Below are 23,773 nucleotides of genomic sequence, written 5' to 3'. Positions count from 1 at the left end.
GAAAATACCCAGGTGCACAACTACACATGCTGATCAACATTTGTGTAAAGTTTCATGACTCTAGGTCAAATACTTTTTGAGTTACATGCGACACAAGTTGAAAATTGCAAAATTTAACTAAGTCAAGGGCACTAACTCTAAAAATACTAAAAATATCCAGACGAAAATACCCAGGTGCACAACTGCACATGCTGATCAACATTCCTATAAAGTTTCATGACTCTAGGTTAAATACTTTTTGAGTTACGTGCGACACAAAAGTGAACGGACGGACGGACGGAAGGACGGACGGACAAGGGTAAATCTAAATGCCCGCCACTAACGTGGGGGCACAAATATAGATTTGTCTGTTGTTGAAATTCCTATCTCTATACTGTACAGTAACTTATACAGAGGTCATTTCCTCCTGTGAATACAAAGTCCACTACAATTAGGAAGCAAGATTCATTTTCTTGGAATAAAATTGGCTCATTTCATTTCTTTAAATTTCAAACTTTGTTTGCACAAATGACCCTCAAATTCTAATCTTAAAAATCAAGTGATCCGTGCTAAAAAGTCACTTTTTAGGTGTTTTGATGACATAACATAATTATGATGCCATTGGTACAGTTTTTGAACATGCTTGTGTTTAGCAGCTGATTATGAGTTTTCGGCCCTTGGCATGTGTCACTCATAATCAGATGAAATCATAGGTGATTTTGTTACTTTATATATACATGTTTAGTAACAAGTGTATACTATATAAGACTAAAATAAAACCAAAACATACTGGGGAGAAAGCAAAACAATTAATACTATTAAAACAAGTGTACAGATTTTATTTCTTCCTTCTATCCAAGTACATTAATACAACATAACTGTGACACAATCTTTACATTTACAATTTCCAACACAGAAATACAAAAAAAGTAGTGGATACAATAAAAGGGAGAAAACCTGTTACATGTGTATAATTTAAAATCTAGTAATTATCTCCCTTTGATAATAAGTTTTCTTATTAAAAATGAAGATACAATAAATTTCTGATTAAAAAACAAAACAAATTGCTTTAATAATAAAATTATGAAATTAAAATATCATTTAACATGTGCATGTACAATATTTACAAAATTGCTATCTTAATAAACCTTTAAAACTCTGCATATCTCATATGTTGAAGTTTCTGTATAAAAAGAGGCAAAATTAGAACAATGTAAGCAAATGGATGCTGGATTCACTTCTATATAGCAGACTTAAAGTTTAATAACACATAATAGATTTAAATTTTCACATTATCCTGACAATTCTGAAATATCACAGAAAAATTAATCTTTTTTTTTTATTTTCATTTTTTTATATTTTGTGTGAGTAGCTTACAAGGATGTTTCTAATACTATCGGAATGATAATAGGGTGTAAAGATAATTTAACACTAGCCTTGCCAGAACCTATTGTGATTTCCACCAGTATTTCTACAAAGTGACCAGGCTCTAGACCAATTTTTCATCTTGATATACTCTAAAATTGATAAAAGGCCATTAAAAAAATGTTTAAGAAATTAAAGAAATTTAGTAGGTGAAGGGTTAATATTAGTAAGTTTGCCAAGTTTAGGCAAAAATGAAAACATTTCAGAAATTTCAATGAAATTTAATGCTATTTTGTGTGCCAGTTACCAATATTATTTTATCATCTATCACATAACAAATACTTTAATAAACCAATATTGTATCAGGAATTATTTTTTTCTATTCAGAAATTGCACCTAACAACATTATTAATTCATACAGTCAAAGAAATCTTAACTTTTATAAGACAATTCATATTCATTCAGAATAACAAGAGCACCGCTAGGCGGAGCATTATATGCCCCAAAGTGATTTTTTTTTTAGTAAAGATGAAGCATTTGTAAGACATGGGAGTAAAATAAAGTATTACCTCCTTCAAATAACAATCCTCCTTTGAAGTTTCAATATTGTGGTCCAAATGGATTTTTAAGTTATGCCCCAGAAACTGTTTTCAATTCTAAGGTAAAAGTGACCTTGACCTTTGACCTCAAAATCATTAGGGGTCTTCTACCCAATATGGACAATCATACTATGAAGTTTAAACACAGTAGGCCAAATGATACTTAAGTTATATTCCGAAAACTGTTTTCAGTTTTAAGGTAATAGTGACCTTGACCTTGTGACCCCAAAATCAATAGGGGTCTTCTACCCAATATGGACAATCATCCTATGGTTGAATATGTGGCTAAATGGAACTTAAGTTATGCTCAAAAACTGTTTTCAATTTCTAAGTAATAGTGACCTTGACCTTTGACCTTGTGACCCCAAAATCAATAGGGGTCTTCTACCCAATATGGACAATCATCCTATGAAGTTTAAACAATGTGGGCCAAATAGAACTTAAGTTATGCTCAAGAAACTGTTTTCAGTTCTAAGGTAATAGTGACCTTGACCTTTGACCTTGTGACCCCAAAATCAATAGGGGTCTTCTACCCAATATGGACAATCATCCTATGAAATTTGAACACTGTGGGCCAAATGGAACTTAAGTTATGCTCCGGAAACTGTTTTCAGTTTTAAGGTCATAGTGACCTTGACCTTTGACCTTGTGACCCCAAAATCAATAGGGGTCTTCTACCCAATATGGACAATCATCCTATGAAGTTTGAACACTGTAGGCCAAATGGAACTTAAGTTATGCTCCGGAAACTGTTTTCAGTTTAAAGGTAATAGTGACCTTGACCTTTGACCTTGTGACCCCAAAATCAATAGGGGTCTTCTACCCAATATGGACAATCATCCTATGAAGTTTGAACACTGTGGGCCAAATGGAACTTAAGTTATGCTCCGGAAACTGTTTTCAGTTTTAAGGTCATAGTGACCTTGACCTTTGACCTTGTGACCCCAAAATCAATAGGGGTCTTCTACCCAATATGGACAATCATCCTATGAAGTTTGAACACTGTAGGCCAAATGGAACTTAAGTTATGCTCCGGAAACTGTTTTCAGTTTTAAGGTCATAGTGACCTTGACCTTTGACCTTATGACCCCAAAATCAATAAGGGTCTTCTACCCAATATGGACAATCATCCTATGAAGTTTGAATATTGTGGGCCAAATGGAACTTAAGTTATGCTCCGGAAACCAAATTGCTAACGGACGGACGGACGGACGGACGCCAGGGGGTATAACATAATATGTCCGAAATTCTTTCGGGCATATAAAAACACAATATCGAGCAAAACCATATAATTATAACAAATGTCATTATAACAAAATTTGTTAATTAACAAAAATTAAAGTTTTAAAATGAAACAACATAAGTTAAAATATATTTATCGTAATTATACAAACACCTTAAAATCTGTCCATTTCTGTGTATTTCTTCTCATAAAACGTTATTCACTTTTGGTAAAACAATTATTCCAACCTACTTATATATATAATTATATATATTTGTTCATATCAAACATGCTTTGTTTTTAGATTCATCAAATTAAGAACTACCAATTAACCAATAACTTGAAATTATAAAAGCATAATGATCAAGTTAAAATAAAATTCAGCACTTAATACATGCAATGAAAAAAATTCATCACTTGAGACTAAGGCTCCCACGTTTACAATTTTGAATAAACGTTTACACGATTGCTAAGAACCGAAACGATACCTTTTAAACGGTGGTATCTCTTTGTACTATATACATCATGTCTTTGAGTCGCAAAATGACGACTTACTTACTATTTTTAATACACGTACAAACAAATAATGTTCAGGGATCATCATGATTAAGTCAGCTAACATTTTTCTGCATTGTATTCCCAATTTTACCAAAAATGTATAACGTCACGAGCAATTTTTGCACGGTAATGCTGTGTGGAGGGTTGTAAACACCCATTTTTCGTTTTTTACTTTGGAATAAGCCACTTAAATTGATAAAATCCATGACTACAGGAAATAATTTAGAAATTTTGTAATACAAATATGGTCATTTCGATTAAACGGTAAACAATATCGTAAACGTTTACGAATGAAAATCGAAACGAATACGTTTAAACGTGTAATCGTGGGGGCCTACTTGAGACAAACAATAATATTATTATCAGTAATGCTGAGCATACTTGGCATGTTAAAATTATTTCCAACACCCTAAACTATATATATCCTCATAATCACATGTCACCACAGTAACTTTACAGCAGATTACAAATGGGTGTATAAAGCATTGTTCCAAGAATAACCCAAGCATATCTATACTTTAAATATCTGCATTGTTTTCTTATTTAGATTAGTCAAATCTTTTCTACTTTCTTGAAAAACAACAAATTACCCCTTTTACATTGAACTAAAAAACAAATTAAAACCAAAAATACTAGATAAATTTCATGACCAACTAGAATTTTTAAATTGCATTCATACTTATTATTTTTTTCATTTTCTTGCATGTTTCATCATATATCTATAGAAGAACAAAAATGAGAATTAACTATAATTTCACGTTAGGAAAAATAACTTAATTAATATTAACAAATATATTGTTGAAAATTTTGCAAGATGTGTTTGTTATTTCTTATATTGAGGTAAATCTGTGACTATCCCAAACATTTTTAAAAAAACATTGATTATTTTCCCTCTTTTCCCCCCAATGATTTTGTGTACTAACATTTATCAAAATTTGGGACTGGCATATATATTAATTTTGGGTATTTTATCATTAAAGTACTAAGTACAAACAAGTCCAATATAAAAACTCTGTATCACTAATCCAGCCACACACAGAAAGTCAATTCAGAAGACAAATACAATGCCACTTTTGAATAAATAATTTCTTTGTGAACAGTCATCTACAAAATAAGAAAGAAAAACATCTAATATTCTAAGTCTTGCCTAGGATTTCAAATTGTTTTCTTAACAAAAATATCCTAATTGTCAGATATGAAGAATTAATCATCAGTATCTTACAAGCAGGCAAATAAATGAGTTATAGAAGATAAAGGAAAACAAATAATAACTGTTTTATTAACATAAATAATAACTGTAAAAATGTTAAAATATTGGCAAGTGATTTTTCAAGTTATAATGAGCATGTTAGTTTCTTGAGTTTTAAAATGTAATTCAGCAATAATAATATTACATAATACACAATATTGCCTTGTTGGTACATGTATAATAAACAAAGTAATAAAATAATGTAAAAACTAGAACTATCACTAAATGAGATTAATACCCCTGCAATACTGCTTTGGAAATAAGGAAGTTACTAGTCACTAGTTACTAGTAACAGAATACCTTGCAAAAGAATTGAAATAGCAATGGAAAAGTACCAAAGGGCAATAACTCTGTAATTAATTTAGAGTTATGGTTCTTGTGCACTGCACTTCCCCTTATTGTGCTTGGCCATTGTATGAAGTTGTTTTGAATTCCAACCAGTAGTTTTCATGTTATGCCCCGGACAAGGAAAAGTAACTAAGGGCAATAACTCTGTAATTAGTCAAGATAGAGTTATGGTTCTTGTGCCATGCACTTCCTCTCAATGTGCTTGATCATTGTATTAAGTTGTATTGTATTCCAAGTCACCAAATGACTCCTATATACCCCCCAAACTTCATTTTTGGGGTATAATGAGACTTGATGGTGACCATAACCTACTCCATGATTAAGGTGAAAATTCATGGCTTAACATGCATAACCATAACCTACACTCTCATAACCTGATCTGTGATATAGATGAAAATTCATGGCTAAACACAGCATAACCATAACCTGTTCTGCACACTTATAACCTCATCTGTGATAAAGGTGAAAATTCATGGATTAACACAGCATGACTTAAAACTTTGAATTGTGTGTGAAACATATTTTATAATATCGTGAACCCAAGGGTAGGTGGTTTTTTTTTTTTACCTAGAACATGATTCAACTTGGGTTGATGTAATAAATGCTAAATATCTAGGTGTTGCAGTTTTTCAGAAGAAATTTAAATGAGATTTTCTAGTACTAAGTAACCACCAATTTTGACCCAAGAGTTATGATTTTATAGAGGATAACATTGTGCAATTTAAAAGATAATTATGTTCACAATATAAGTTTATGTAGATTCAGTGACCTCCAGATGGGGGGCCTTTTTAAAGCCAAAAGAACATGATTTATGCAAGTAGAGGTCTAAGTAAACAACAATAATATAAGCCAAATATAAGCCTAAGTCTGAGCATCTCAATTTTATATGACACTTATTCGCTTATTAAATACAGGGTAAAACAAAATAGGACATTATGTAAAACTGGTATTTAGAACAGGTCATATCAGCCTAAAGTTTCCATAAAGTCCATCTACAGTGTATATAACCATATTACTTTGTTCTACTTTACTGACAGCAGATGATAAATGACTACATTAAATAAGTCATTTTCAGCCTTTTTTTCCCTACAAAGACACATCTGTTTCTCTTTCTCCTGAGAAATGCACTTGTATGGAAAGCCATTTGCACTCTTACTCTAAATTATTAACTAACCAAATTTCTATACATGTAAATAGCATTTACAGCTTTGATAACTTCTCAATGACCCAAACTTTCATTTTTAAGTATTCTTTATTTATAAGACATTTTGTATGGTCTGAATGCATTTTCTGTCTTGTGTTATCTGTGCTTTCCATACACAAGTGGGGCTTAGAGCTTTACTTATATCTAATGATATATTTATCAACATTTCTATAACACATTTTCTCATTTACAGATACCATCAAACAAACGGATAATTTCATAAACAAAAGCAGTACTTGATATAACAAAATTTGTGATGAAGTCTATAAGGAAGAGAACAATAACAGGTTTTATGTGTCTTCTTTATTTCTGAAATATTAATATTGTACACTTAAACAACTAATTTCATCACATATTGGTTAAAACAAGAAATTTATTTTTAAAATAATATTATTAAAGATGAAAAATCGTTAAGATTTTCTTGTGACAGTAAAAAGACCTATGCATTCATTATGTTATTACCTTGAACAAATACTTTATTGGGACACTGTCTCTATAGATTTATTTTTTCAGATTTTTACTATAAAAAAGTGTTACCTTTATAACAATACAAATTTTTAGTCACATGGAACCCTTGAATTAACAGTAAGAAAAACTCCCTTAGGCCTTAGGGAAATTAATTAACATTACAAAATTAGTGAGGGGTAATAATAACAAGAGCTGTCACAGGAGACAGCGAAGCTCGACTAATAAAATACTGGACGCAGTAAGGAGGACAAAACTATGAAAGAAAAATCCATTATGTATAATTATGTATTAAGTTATAGAAAAAAAAAAACATTTGTTAACATTAATTCCAAGATCAAGGGGAATAATTCTAGAAATAGTCATGCTAGAGTTATGGACCTTGTCACACAACATTTGTGTAATGATAAGAAATATATATTTGAAGTTTGAAGTAGATACCTTAAAAAGTAAAGAAGTTATTATATTTCTTAAAGGAACCTAAGTTCAAAGACAGATAAATCTGTAAATATTGCTTCAAGAGTTATGAACATTGTCACATAAAATGTAATTGATGATAAGGAATAAGTATTTGAAGTTTGAGGTAGATACCTTTAAAAATAAAAAAGTTATAATAAAAAATAACATTTTTCTAGTAAAAAAATCTAAGTTTATGGAGAGATAATTCTTGCAATATTGGTGCTAGAGTTATGAACCTTGTCACATAAGATGTGGATGATGATAACGTAAATATATTTGAAGTATGAAGTTGATCCCTTTAGAAATAAATAAGTAACAGTAAAAAATAATATTTTTTATGGAAAATTCTAAGTTCAAAGGGAGATAAATCTAAAAATATTGGTGCTAGAGTTATGAACCTTGTCACATAAGATGGGGATGATGATAACGTAAATATATTTGAAGTATGAGGTTGATCCCTTAAGAAATAAAGAAGAAACAGTAAGAAATAGTATTTTTTGAGGAAAATTCTAAGTTCAAGAGGAGATAAATCTGAAAATATTGGTGCTAGAGTTATGAACCTTGTCACATAAGATGTGGTTGATGATAAGGAACATATATTTGAAGTTTGAAGTTGATACCTTAAGAAATGACAAAGTTATAGTGAAAAATATTTTACTGCACCAAAACTTTAATCTAAAATCTGGACGCGGACGCCGGGCGAGTAGGACAGCTCTCCATATACTTCGTATAGTCGAGCTAAAAATTGCTCCTGTCTGGAGTTGAACATTTGAAAGTGGAAATACCTTAAAATAACATAAAACTGATGCACTGATATATTATGCTCTGAAAAAAGATGCAATTTAGCACTATTATCTTATAAAATAATCCTCTAAAAGCAAAAAATAGATTTTTGATCCATCTTTATACAAATTTTCTGATGCTCAATTATTGCATATAACTGACATATAAGTCTTAAAATAATACTAGTAAGCACATACAGAGAATTGGTTTATGAACTTTCTCCTAAGGCCAACACTATTGTTTAGTATATGTTGCATAGAATACATTAATTCCACAAATTACTCTTTTGCTTCAATATTAATGACGGATACAAATTTAAATGTTGTCTATTTTCAGTAGTAAACAAAAAGCACTTAGATAGAATACAAAAATAATGTTGCGTATACTTCACCCATTTGCTCAAAATGAAACTCCAGTTTAACACCAAGCCAGTCTGGGCACCAGTCCAGTTTAACCAAGCTCTATAATGTTGGTTGCTTAATCTAACTATCTTAATAATGAAATATCTTAAATTAGTTATGGACTGTTCCATAATGAAAGCCGGGAAGGTCAATTATAAAATATCAGCAGTGATAGTATGGACCATTACATTCCTTTGTTCACCTATTGCAATAATAGCTTTGAACCAAGAAATTCATGAAGGATTTTATAATAAATTCTTCTGTTTCTAATTTACCCATTTCCCAGGTGGATTGTAATTCAACTTTTTAATGTGCACAGTCAAACAAATGTTTACCAATTTTATTTACAAAAGAAAGGTTATTGAGTACATAACAGATTTTTTTTAAAGTGACAGCATTTTTTTTTTTTAAATATTTAAGCATATACACTCTAGTGTATCACAAGTTTACAAAGTTTCTACTACATATACATTCAACAATACATTTACAACTTCCAATTGCACGTGCATATACTCCACAATAAAATCTTATTATATGAAAAGGCAAGTGTCTTATTTTTTTTATTCAACCCTTACTGTGTTCGACCTGGAAGTGATTAGCTTTTGCCACCAAAATAGTGCCAGGCCAGCCTGCAAATTTGTGCCACCCAACTACAATCTATACTGTTGGCTGACAAACTATAGTTTTTCATCTCAATATAGCAAAAAAATAATAATAGGCTGTTCTAAAAGTGAAAGCTAGACAAGTCAAAGCAAGAAATTTGGCTGGTCAATTTCATGTGTAACATTACAATGAATATCATGATATCTTCCAAAACTGCATACTCATATACATTTTGTGGTACAACAGAAAAAATATCTGGCTCTGTACTGGTGGCCTAGGCCAGTTATTAATGCAACAAGCATTTTCATTAGTTTTAATGAACATTAAAGGGTTTACATTAATAGTTTATGTACAACAACTTGATTTAAATCACAATTCTAAAGTTTGTGTAAATCACAGTTCTAAAACAGTCACTACATGCTGATATGAATTGAACAAGCTTTAAATTAACTAAAAATCATTATCTAGAACTTATTTTGTGAAAAAATTAAGGCAAATATTTTAGTTACATACATTTTTCATCAAAATTAAGTTTAATTAAATAGTTTCCATTGTAAAACTTCAGTTTTCAAAGAATATATATTGTTTAATTTAAGTGCATATAGCATGTGAAGTTTCTGAACACATTAAGCTCTTTCCATCAATGCTATAAAACTGTTGTCAGTAAAAAATGCATCAGCATTTTATACAAAATTTTCAAATCAGCCAATCCCATTAACTTATACATCCAAAACAGCCAATGAAAATACATCTAACAAAACAAATACATTGTGTTTCAATGTCAAATGGAAGGATTTCATTGGCTAATGAACAGGCAATGCTTGATTATGAATACTGATGTGAACTTTCACCCTGAATAAGAATGACACTTGACCCAAAAACATGCCTCCAAGAATAAATATATTTGTACTTTATCCAATCTTTCTCTTATAGAAACATCATATTGAGGCAGTTTTCAGCAAAATGGTGGGTAAATCAAAAAGAATAATACATATCATTTGTCAGAAGATCTTACAACAGAGAAAGTGAAATACTATGACAATGTTACTAAAATTATTGCATATTATATCTGGTTCCTCTGATACCTTATCTCCTTTCATGTTTCATCAATATGAAATATATCTCACTTTAAAAAAAAGAAACATTTCATACTTCATAGGTGAGAATAGATGTAATGTTTCATTTTTCTCAGTAAGATATATTCTATACTTTCCTTAATAAGATACACATATATATTTAACTAACAATTTATGAAGCATTTGCTTTACAGCATTTTAAAAATCTTTGACAATTTTTAAAGAAGGTGTACTATGAAAGTTACTCAACAGTATCATTACAACATCACATTCAATGAGTATGAAAATAACAATTAAAATCTTAAAACACTTGCAGAACTAAACAATACAGAAATAAATGTATCATGTTAATACATGAAACTAATTATACAGCAAGAAAAAAAAAGCAATACAAAATAGAGAATATAACAACATAAAATTTCTAATCAATCATTCAATGATTGAATAAGGTGACAGATTTGTAAACTGTGTAAATCTCACAGGAACCGAATAAGCAGCTGTCTAATATATCTACTAGATGCAGCAGTAAATTTAAGAAAAAAAATTGTTTCAAAACTACATAAAAAATATCAGATTTAAAACTGATTTGCATAATTTTAAATGAAGATTTTACATGTATGCATTACAGGGCCTGCTCGATAAATAAGTGTAATTTCTTTTCTTTTAACTAGAACCATTGCCTAGCATGGGCCATGCTCAACTTTTCTTCCTTCTTAAGTCAAACACATCAGCAGGAACATTGTAGTAAAGAGTACTCCTCAAAAACATAATCTTCTTGTAAAAAATAAAATTCAAATTTCAGTTTTGACCTTGACAATCAAGGTCATTTAAAGGTCAAAGCCACATTTGAATTAATTAATCATGTCAGGTTTGTCAGAAATGTTCCTTTTTCAGTAATGAATTAAATCCATAAATTAATAAAAAAGTAAAGACAATTTAAGCAAATTTCAATAATTTGACCTTCAAAGTGAAGGTCGACTAAAGGTCAAAGACATACCAGAATAACTCAACCTATTAGTTTTGTCATATGTGTTCTATTGTCCAAGATTAAATAAAATTTGTAAATGAATTTCAAAGCTTCAACAGAAAATTTCAAACATTTAACCTTGACAGTGAAGGTCAAAGTTACATCAGAATAATATCTGAAAATAAATAACAAAGTTACAACAATTTAAGCAAATTTCAATGATTTGACTTTAAAGATCAATGTCAAAATATGGTCAAGGTCATCTTTGAATAATTTGTTACAAGGGTTCTATTGTCCAAATATAAATCAAATCTGTATATATATAACAAAGTTATGACAGAATAAGCTAAATTCAATATTTGACCTTGACAGTCAAGGCCATTTATAAGTCAACGGTTGTTGTGTCCAAGTATGAAAACAGTCCATTAAGAAATAAAAAATCATGGAAACTGTTAAAAGTTTCTGGCAACAACCTAACTGTAGCAGTATCTAAAATGTTACTTTCTACCCTATGCACAACAATACTGCTATGTCATTTGTCTAATTATTTTTATATATTAATAAATTTGCATATTTCCAGTGTATTTACAACAATTTTTGTTAAAAATAAGTGAAATCTACACATATAATTAAAATATAATGTCTTTTAATCTTCAGTTTGTAACAGTTTAATACAAATAAAAATTTTACTGATTACAAATAAAAATCTTTTTACCACATAAAAATAAATTTAAAAGGAATGAGCACTTTACAAATAATCTGAAGGACTTCTTTTTCAATGTATTTTGAACCTTGTTTTATTAAGCTTATCCTGAACCAAGTTTCTTTGTTTTAATATGCTTAGCCTTGACCTCGGTGCTTAAAAGCTTAGCATTTGTCTTGTTTTAACATGCCTAGCATGTGCCTTGCTTTATTATGATTAGCCTGTCCCTTGTTTTACCGTCATAGCCTGGTTATTAATTGCATCACAACTTAACATATAGTAACAACCAATTAACAAGAAATAAAATCTGTTTAAAGATGTACACATTTTAAAATATGACCCTATAGTGAGTGAGGTAAATTGCATGATTATTTACTGAAAAGTCACAGCCGTTGGTATAATGTAAAACAATTACAATGATGAACAGATTAAAAACTGCGCTTTTCTTTCTTTGATATGGGGGTGCTTAGGACTTAATAGATGAAAACCTAAGTTACTGCTCTATGAATTATTTAGGGGCAAATGGGCACGAGTAGAACCAACAACTTCCAAGCTTCCGCACATAAAACAATTCATAGCCTCAGGCTTTGAACCCATAGTGGTGAGAGGCAACTTGAACCAATTAGCCACCAAGGCTTCTTTCAAAAGCTTTCATCCTATTTATAAAGTCGGACTGTTAATGACTGTACATCAAAGTAAGAGGTTGTGAGCTTGATCCTCTTGCTACTCTATACTGTTTGTGTAATCTAAAATAAACATGGACATACACATAACCTCATGGGTCGGGCTAAAACACTACTAGCAAATTAAATTTAAGGGATGGTAATGCACTGTAAAACTAACTGATTGTATTTTTTAGAATGATACAGTAAATAACCATATAACTTGCCTGTCACATCAACAACAATAATAAACATCTCTACTTGTACATCTTAAGAACATAACAAATATGACTATCATTAACAGGAATAGAATAAATGTATAGAAAATATTTCTTTATTTATAACATGTATGGATAGTGAAAATATTACTTGTTACTAGTAAAAAATGAATATCCATCCATCATGGGTGATACATGCTACCCATTTACTCTAGTAAACATGTGTTAGCCAAAATGAATGTCCCATAGCATAATGTAAATGGATTTAAACAGATCTTTGCCTGGATCAACTACTAGCCCAGTTTGTGTCTTGTATTTATGAGAGATTTGTTAAGGCCCTGCACCTTTCTATCTTACAATATAATTTCTTATGCACAAGCAGTTATAGTATATTTATCACTTGATAAGCACCCTCGGATTATGTGCATGGGTCACTAATAAAAAATGGATAAACAAAATCAAGTTTATTCTTGACATCTAATTGCAAACTTCTTATACATGTATATCACTTACACACAGAATAAAAATCACTGCACCAAAGAAATACCAGGAAACTGTTACAAAAACATGGTCTAACAGTTTCTATATCAAAGTTCTCAAAACTTCTACAGGGAAGCAGTATAAGCGTTTGATCTATACATATAAGTATAATGTTACTAAAATAAGTTAAGACACAAATGTTTTATGAAATATACATCAATGTAATTCAGCCATAATATCTGCCTGTATGCTTCTATTTGTCTATCCTCTCTGTCATATAGAGTTCTCTATGTTATAATGGTCAAGTATACGCTTTGCTTCGCGATGTCCAGTCAACAAGGCCCCATGGGTTGTGGAGTAGAAGGACGGGTGAGTTGCTTCTCCTGCAAACTGTATCACAGGCTGAAAATAGAGAAGATTCAACAAAATTAATAAACATAAAAAAGATACAGGGAAACTTAATGCAACACAGGCTAGAAATATTCTGATTGGTTAGTAACTGTTATGGAATTAAAAGAAAAATGACCAATAGCTATGCTGCATGGTCATAAAGTTCTAGTTACACAATTATTTTCTTCTTTTTTTAAATTTTACCGTGAACACACCAGTATACCAACAATCTATATATAGTATCAAACATGTGAATCTATATTGAGCTGTGCAACTGACAGCAGATGGTCATGAAATACATATAAACAATTATTATCTTAATGATGCCAAAGTCAAGCTTTTTATCTATGATACTGATTACTTGGCAATCATTTGCAAGTACAAAAGCCTTAAAAATCTATCAATAATTTGTCTTCTCCTAATTACAGTAAAGCAGTCAAGATTCCATTCCAAAATCTTGTAAAGTACAGTCATGTACCTTTCTTTACAAAATCTGAAAATCATTACCTTCATAACCTATGTCTTGACTTATCATGTAGGCAAAAACATTTCAATCACAACAACACCAAATTAAAAACCTCAGTTTGTTGGAACAAAATAACTTGACAATGAAATGGTAAAAGAGTAAGTAAACTTAATTTTTGGCACCTAAAAAGATCAAATTCAAATTTCAGAATTTCTAAAATCACTAAACAGGAAAAGATACCTCCAAATATATTCTACTGTTTTGTAAGACATGGTCATTTTTAATAGTATATTAAAACAAGCTGGCGACTTTATCAAATTGCTGACATTCAGTAAGCTAGCAGGATAGCTTCCTCACACTGAAAAAATTACTGCTGGCAAGCAGTAAAGAGCAAAAAATTCCAAGTGAACTTATTTACTTAGATGCATAAATTTATGTCTGTAAAATATACCTCCATCTCAAAGGACTAAAGTTAAACAAATGCCAGTTAAATGAAGTCACAAACTGGTCTAGTTTTAATTATTGCTAGCTCTAATCTGTCTTAATAATCAATCAAAGCTAAAATTGAATTTCAGCTGGCCACAATATGACCAGACAATTTGCCAACTTGGAAAAATTAATAAATCATGTAGCAAAAACACACCTGTAAAATCTTAGGCCATAAAGAATACAATATGTACAATAATATCATCTATTTATCCACAAAACATGACAACATCTCCCTTAAAATTGACTTTTATAGTACACTTTTGGTTACAAAAATAGAAAAAAGACATCAACACTAACAAGTAGGCTGAAATGAGGAAAATAATTGGTCAAATCAACTGCACACCACACTGTGATGTTTTTTTTTCTTTATTTCAGTTCACAAGTTCACAACTGTATAAAAAAAACAGTTAAAGAAAACCAGTATTTTGTCTAAGTTGTCATTGATCTATGAAAGTGAAGTTTCAGAACTAAGCATGTTTAAAATCCAAAACTATTTTCAGACTCTAGAGAGCCCAAAAGCAATTCCAAGTGAGGTCTTCACATAAGCTTGTTGCACACCATCATTCTTTGAATTTTATCATACTAAATTATAGTTATTGACTGGAAATTGATTCTCTATTTCTAGTAACAGTGACATTGACCTTTACCATCCCAAATGAGTTCTTCATGCTTACTTGCTTTATACCAAATTTGATTAAAATATGTCAATCTGAACTTAAGTTATTGACTAAAAACCATTCAGTTTGACGCCCACCTGACTTCATAGATGGTGATGATTTTATTGGTTGGCTTAATATATTTTTATCGAGAAAAAAAAAAACAAGAGGGCCATGATGGCCCTGAGGTCGCTCACCTGTATATAGGCCTCCCCCACCCCCGGGCCAATTTTTACCCAAGGGCTTTTATTTGTTTATTTGAACAGACTTGGTAGACACCCATAAGAAGATGTTTCATGCTTAACATCTAAGTTCTAGCTCATTGGCTTTTTTAAAAGAAGATTTTTAAAGTTTTTACTATACACATATAGTTAAAAACAATGACACCCCTGGGGCAGGGCCAGTTTTGACCCCCAGGGCGTTTATTTTAACAAACTTTGTAGATATTTACTTAAAGATGTTTCATGCTTAATATCTAAACTCTAGCTATTTGGGTTTTTCCAAAGAAGATTTTTAAGTTTTTGCTATACACATATAAGGAAAATTAATGACCCCCCCCCGGGCGGGGCCAGTTTTGACCCCAGGGCTTTTATTTGAACATACTTGGTAGACACCCATTAGAACATGTATCATGCTAAATATCTTAGCTCTAGCTCTTTGAGTTCTTTAAAAGAAGATTTTTAAGTTTTTACTATATGCATATAGGGAAAATCAATGACCCCCTGGGGCGGGGCCAATTTTGACCCCAGGGCTTTTATTTGAACAAACTTGGTAGACACTCATTAGAAGATGTTTCATGCTAAATATCTTAGCTCTAGCTCTTTGGGTTCTTTAAAAGAAGATTTTTAAGTTTTTACTATATGCATATAGGGAAAATCAATGACCCCCGGGGCGGGGCCAATTTTGACCCGAGGGCTTTAATTTGAACAAACTTGGTAGACACTCACTAGAAGATGTTTCATGCTTAATATCTTAGCTCTAGCTCTTTGGGTTCTTTAAAAGAAGATTTTTTAAGTTTTTACTATATGCATATAGGGAAAATCAATGACCCCCTGGGGCGGGGCCAATTTTGACCCCAGGGCTTTTATTTGAACAAACTTGGTAGACATTCACTAGAAGATGTTTCATGCAAAATATCTTAGCTCTAGCTCTTACGGTTCTTTAAAAGAAGATTTTTTAAGTTTTTACTATATGCATATAGGGAAAATCAATGACCCCCAGGGGCGGGGCCAATTTTGACCCCAGGGCTTTTATTTGAACAAACTTGGTAAACACTCACTAGAAGATGTTTCATGCCAAATATCTAAGCTCTAGCTCTTATGGTTTTTTAAAAGAAGATATTTAAAGTTTTTTCTTTTGGTTGCCATGGCAACCAGAGTTCTGCATGGAATTAAATTCTTTGAACAATTTTTAAAGGTGACCACCAAAGGAACATTCCTGTGAAGTTTGGATGAAATTGGCTCAGTGGTTTATGAGGAGATGTCATTTACAGCAAAAGTTTACGGACGGACGGACGACGGACGGACGGACGCCGGACGAAAAGCGATCACAAAAGCTCACCCTGTCACTTTGTGACAGGTGAGCTAAAAACACAAAATAATTGAAAGGGCAAAATAGAGTTACTGACAATCAGATCTACATGTAAAACAGAACAATGTGATCTTAGTCTGATTGTGTCTGTATGTATACCTACAGCTGAAAAACTGCATCAGTGAACTGGACCGTAAGAGACTCTTATAATCATAATGATTTAATGTGAGATACAGTGCTTAATTTGGCATGTCTCAAGAAACGATTAAGCTGATACCCTATAATTTATTCCTTAAAATAAATTGAAATTTAACATTGATATATAATATGCTGATATTAAAATTACAATGATGACATGGCTACTTTTATGTTATACTGTTACTAGTTATGTAAATGACATGTCATTAAGTTTCTTACATACATTAACAATTATATCTCTTTGGTTATGCCCTATAAAAAGCTTATTCTTTATGTTTGGTTTGACACAACTTGTCACTGTTATTGTCATATATGGTGATTTTCCAGTTAAACTGTATTTATACCATAGAAAGCCCAACATTAATTATTTCAGGCACTGTATGAATTCACTAAGAAAATGTCAAGAGGTAAGCCTGGTTGAATGCTAGTAATGTATCATTTAACCCTTTACCGCATGAGCATATTGTTAAAAATGGCCATTTTCATTGAAAAGCCTCCTGTTACAAGTTCAAACTGCTATGAAACTATGAAAAATGCTTCAGTATTAATGAAACTTGGCACAAAATTGACTGGACCATAGCCTCTGTAACAACATGCGCAATCTAAAATTTCCTGTTATCATGGCAACGGGGAGACGTCTCAAAATTCCCCAAAAATCACAATTTTGTATTGTTTTTTATCCCATCAAATTTGATTTCAAAGTGCTGCAACTAATCTCAATGGATTGAGATAGAGTAAAAGGCTTTTCAGCGTTGGTTACACCTTACCTTTCGATGGACCTGAGGCCATTTTTAGCCTGTCACAAGATCAAAATTTTCTTGGCAATGAAAGGGGTGGCCACCACCCCCAGAAGGGGCCACATCCCCCTTCTGGCAACCCCTTAATGAACCTTTTTGATAGGGGCAGCGCCCAAGAAGTGATCACTTTTCACAAACGTAATTTCTCAAACAAACTTGAACTCCGCAAGTCGGATGTGTCGCCTTGTGAACAATATAGTTTAGGAGAAATGGCCAGGATGAAATATGAAAATTTACAAAGGGCAATAACTCAAAAAAAAAATAAGTGCAGAGCAGCAGTTTCTGTGCACTGCACTTCTTATCAATAAAATCTATCATTCTATAAAGTTTCAAGTCAATATCTTTTATAATTTATGAGAAATGGCCTGGACTAAAAATAAAGTATGAAAATTAATAATGGGTAATTACTCAAAAATAAGAAATGCAGAGTACCAGTTCTTGTGCAATGCACTTCTTTTTAATGAGATCTATCATCCTATGAAGTTTCAAGTCCATAGATTTTATACTATAAATAGATTTTATAGCAGAAATGGCTCGGACAAAAATAAAGTATGAAAATTAACAAAGGGCAATAACTCAAGAAATAAGAAGTGCAGAGTACCAGTTCTTATGCACTGCACTTTTTCTTAATGAGATTTATCATCCTATGAAGTTTCAAGTCCATAGATTTTATACTTTAGGAGAAATGGCTCGGTCAAAAATAAAGTATGAAAATTAACAAAGGGCAATTACTCAAGAAATAAGAAGTGCAGAGTACCAGTTCTTGTGCACTGCACTTCGGGTCATTGTAAGAAGCATGCATACCAAGTTTGAAGTCAATCATCCGACTTACAATGACTGACTTATGCTCCCGACAAGCTTAAAGAGACGCCGACAACGACGCAGACACCGATAACGACACCGACAAAAGTAACCCCTATATGTCGCCTTTTTAAAGGCGACACAAAAACCAAAGTCATAATCTTTATTTAGATAAATGTCCCTGAGGGGAAAAACAATCTGACAAAGTTTGCCCTGGTAACAAATTACAACAAATTGTAAAGTTAACAATAAAATACAAAGATATTATAGTATTTCACATAAAAATCTACATAATTTATACCATATAATCTTTCAAATCTCTTAAAACTAACAGAAAGTTTTATTTATCATGTTAAATAACAGACATATATTTTTATAACACTTGACAGATATTGAGATTGCCAATCTGTTAAATGGATTCAACAGTATTTAATATATTATGTTAACTTCAGTGTAATGTTTGATAAACACAAATGCCTCCGCGCTCACTGTTGTCAATAATTTAACTTTAGAGAGTGAAGTAGCTAATTTGTATGGAAGACCTTGACCCAACTGACCCCTAACTCCATCCAAAGGAAGAATATCATGCAACTTATTTTCCTACCAAATATGAAATAAATCTGTCAATATATAAAGGCTGTATGGGCAAAAGTGTAAAAATCTATTTTTAGCACTGTTGACCTTGACCCAACTGACCCCTAACTCCATCCAAAGGAAGAATACCATGTAAGTTATCTTCCTACCAATTATAATACAAATTTGTCAATAAATAAAGGTTGTATGAGCAAAAGTGTAAAAATCTATTTTTAGCACTGGTGACCTTGATCCAACTGACCCCTACCTCCATCCAAATGAGAATACCTCAATTTTATGTTCCTACAAAATATACAAGACATCTGTTCATAGAATAAGGTTAATACACCTGTAAAAGTGTAAAAAATCTATTTTTGACATTGGTGACGTTGACCCAAATGACTCCTTACTAAAGGAAAAGGAAGAGGACCTCTCTTGGTATGACTATTATAAACATGAAAGACATTAACTTAAAAATAAAGGCTGTATGAGCAGAAATGTTTAAATTTATGTTTTTACACAAGTGACCTTGACCTTGATCTGGAGACGCCACAAAAAACTAGAACTGCCACTATCTTGGCGTGAATACCCCCGCATACCACTTTGTCAGAATCAACAGTGGCCATTTAGAGCGCAAGGACAACCTCCCTGCCAAATCTGAGGTTACTAAGCCAGTGCATTGCTAAGTTATGTATTCTACATGCTTCAAATGTGAAAATGTCAAAATCAATACATTGCAGACAGGACATTCTTTAGCAATTGAGAAGAAAAGCTTTTTTTTTTTGTCAAGGTCCCTGTGACCTTGAACTTTGACCCAGTGACCTCAAAATCAATAGGGGTCACCTTATAGTCATGATCAACATCCATGCCAAATTTGAAGACTGTGGGTCAAAGGAATCTTAAGTTAATGGGTGGACAAACTTTTTGAAGTCAAAGTCCCTATGACCTTGACCTTTGATCCAGTGACCTCAAAATCAAAAGGGGTCATCTACTAATCATGACTAACCTCCATTCCAAATATGAAGACTGTGGGTCATAGGAATCTTTAGTTATTGGGCGGACAAGCTTTTTGAAGTCAAGGCCCCTGTGACCTTGACCTTTGACCTGGTGACCTCAAAAGTCAATAGGGGTCATCTACTAATCATGACTAACCTCCATTCCAAATATGAAGACTGTGGGTCATAGGAATCTTAAGTTATAGGGCGGACAAGCTTTTTGAAGTAAAGGCCCCTGTGACCTTGACCTTTGACCTGGTGACCTCAAAGTCAATAGGGGTCATCTACTAATCACGACTAACCTCAATGCCAAATATGAAGACTGTGGGTCAAAGGAATCTTAAGTTATAGGGCGGACAAGCTTTTTGAAGTCAAGGCCCCTGTGACCTTGACCTTTGACCTAGTGACCTCAAAATCAATAGGGGTCATCTACTAATCATGACTAACCTCCATGCCAAATATGACGACTGTGGGTCGAAGGAATCTTAAGTTATTGGGCGGAACAAGCTTTTTGAAGTCAAGGCCCCTGTGACCTTGACCTTTGACCTAGTGACCTCAAAATCAATAGGGGTCATCTACTAATCATGACTAACCTCCATGCCAAATATGACGACTGTAAGTCAAAGGAATCTTAAGTTATTGGGCGGACAAGCTTTTTGAAGTCAAGGCCCCTGTGACCTTGACCTTTGACCTAGTGACCTCAAAAATCAATAGGGGTCATCTACTAATCATGACTAACCTCCATGCCAAATATGACGACTGTAGGTCAAAGGAATCTTAAGTTATTGGGCGGACAAGCTTTTGAAGTCAAGGCCCCTGTGACCTTGACCTTTGACCTAGTGACCTCAAAATCAATAGGGGTCATCTACTAAATCATGACTAACCTCCATGCCAAATATGACGACTGTAGGTCAAAGGAATCTTAAGTTATTGGGCGGACAAGCTTTTTGAAGTCAAGGCCCCTGTGACCTTGACCTTTGACCTAGTGACCTCAAAATCAATAGGGTCATCTACTAATCATGACTAACCTCCATGCCAAATATGAAGACTAAGGGTCAAAGGAATCTTAAGTTATTGGGCGGACAAGAAAAAACCGACGGACGGCCGGACGGACGGACAGCCGGACGGACGGACGGACGGACAAGCTGATTCCAGTATACCCCCTTACAACTTTGTTGTGCGGGGTATTAATAGAGGACCTTAAAAAGTTCCACTCTACTAAATATGAAAGATATCATTAACATGGAAGATTGACAGTAATTAGGATGAAATTTTTTGATAAATTCCAACTTGGCGGAATAGGTTAAACCATACAAGGCCCTATTTTTTCAAAGTGATAAAAAGGGAAATTACTAAAAGAAAATGGATGGCACATTTTATAATTAACTTTTTACATTGTATTGATAAGTAAGTGTGAAAAATTATTAAGCCTTAGTTTCAGATAGAAACATAAGATATTTCCAAACTTGCCGGTTTAGGTTAACCATATTCATTTTCTAAGTGAGGAAAAAGGCATAACTTGGATGCAAAGGGAAACCATTTTTTTGCCCAGATCATAACTTTGTATGGATTAGTATTTAAAAGTGTGTAAATTATGGAAGGCCATTGAGTACAGGGTAGAACTTAAGAAAATCCAACTTTTTAACCTCGTCAGACAGATGGACGGAGTGCCACTTTACTAAAGGGCCATTTCTTTTGTTATTTTCTTTTGTTTAATAGAGGGCCATGGCCCCTTATTCTATTGTTATGGAATAAACTCTATTGTTCTCTTTTGTTCTGTTTACTGTTAGATGGCCCCCTAACCCTATTTGGTTGCTCGGACGGACAGACGGACAGCTCAATTACTATATGCCCGGGGGCATAAACACTATAAATCCATTTACCCCTGTTTATATTTATACAAAGCTATTTGCATGGTAATATTTTAATAAGACTAAAAATAAAATGCTTTGTGGGCAACAGATTCTAGTAACCCATGCAGCTAGTGCAGATCAAGATTAGTTGCAACATCTTGGCTGTCTAAAAACACAAGGTCTGCACTGTTGGCTACTTAGTAAGTATAATTATATTTTAAAATGACATTTTCTTTATTAAAAGTTAACAGATTTAAATGAATGTGGTTATCAATGTAAAGCTAACATGTATATCTTCTTGCATTATTGAACAATATAATGTTCTAGATGCATTCATATTTGAACACTCCTTGTAGCATTATGTGTACACGTAATTATGCAAATATTTTATGAAGGACAGGGTCGTTTATTACAAGTACATTATCTCTTATCTTTTTCCTAGAAGCTATTTACTGGTACTGTAGTTCCCAATTATTCAATGAGGTTAAGTTTCTATAATCATATATTCAATGATGTAATGTGACACAGAGAAAAAGAGGGAAAATCTCAAGACCTTCATAGATAAAATAACTTGGCTTCCAGCAAATACCAAATAATGATATAACTATATTAAGAAGTCATTTGGGACACCGTAAAGCTGGCAAAACATTTGTCAAAAAGCCAAATAAGCAAAAATTAATGCAAGAATAGGAGAACTTTGAAAACAAACAACAAGCAAATTTAATACAATCAATATGAATAGTTATGATAGATGTGTGGGAGTAATTGTCAAATGGTTGCTGCAGTACACAGATGTTAATACCAAACATAACATAATTATTTATTCATGAATATAGAAAATACAAATGATGCAATAGTATGTAAATACAATGGTAGTGTACATTGATATATTGAGATAAAATGTCATAAGTTGAGGTGTTCTGAGATTATAAATCAATATGTCACATCATGAGGAATCTCTGATAAAACATAAAGGATGTAAATTTTAGTAAAATACATTATAATTTATTTTCAAAAGCATCATAGCATATTTTTAGTTATAAAACACTTTTTTTTTTAAACATATCAGAGTTCTCATAATTGTACAGACTTCCTTGAAAACAAAGTTTTGAGTGCATGTAAAATTACTTCAATACAGCAGACACAAACAGCACAAATCATGTTTATATCAGCAACAGGGACCCTGGTTGCCAGAAGTAACATGATTGTAGTTTAACCCTCTCACTGCCTAATATATCATCAAGCAATTATCATAGTATTGCAAGCAATCCATAAGTCCCCTACCAGTTAGAACCCCAGCAACATTCTGAAGGGCCATTGGCCATTTAATTATGCCACTGAATGAATGAAATAAATTCTATATAATGTACATGTTTGTATTTTATTTTTTGTATTGTAAATACTTTTAAGCTGATGTTCACAATGTTAATATCAAAGCAGAATACTATTAAAATGAGAATGTATAGCAAGCAAACTGATTTCATTTAATTTAATACTTCTTTCTACTTTTCACTTTCAAATATTATATTTGTATGGTTTCAAAGACAGGAAGCAAGAAACAAGCATAATTCAATGAAAAATATGACAAGATAGGACAACAGGCAATAAAATCGTTCGGCCATTGTACTCAATAAATTTGGTTAACCCGATTGTACTCGTTTTTTAAAAAGATGCACAACTCTTT

The 23,773-nt window shown here is 32.3% G+C and overlaps 1 protein-coding gene across 1 annotated transcript in view; it reads right to left on the bottom strand.

Annotated features, from left to right (window-relative positions):
* Positions 1-797: 797 nt before the first annotated feature.
* The window catches only part of LOC132730250 (spermine oxidase-like), a 102,067-nt gene continuing 79,091 nt past the window's right edge, over positions 798-23,773 (bottom strand). The window contains exons 5-6 of the mRNA XM_060716130.1: positions 2,299-13,743; positions 798-2,029 (exon numbers count right to left, since the gene is read on the bottom strand). Of these exons, the coding sequence (XP_060572113.1) occupies positions 13,615-13,743 (129 nt within the window). The 3' untranslated portion in view covers positions 798-2,029; positions 2,299-13,614. The remainder of the gene's footprint in view (positions 2,030-2,298; positions 13,744-23,773) is intronic.

The sequence above is a fragment of the Ruditapes philippinarum genome, unplaced genomic scaffold (assembly GCF_026571515.1).
Source record: "Ruditapes philippinarum isolate M1 unplaced genomic scaffold, ASM2657151v2 ctg1655_1_1_1_1, whole genome shotgun sequence".
NCBI classification, from domain to species: Eukaryota; Metazoa; Mollusca; class Bivalvia; order Venerida; family Veneridae; genus Ruditapes; species Ruditapes philippinarum.
Note: the sequence above shows the minus strand (reverse complement) of the source record. Positions and strands in the feature narration are given on the sequence as shown.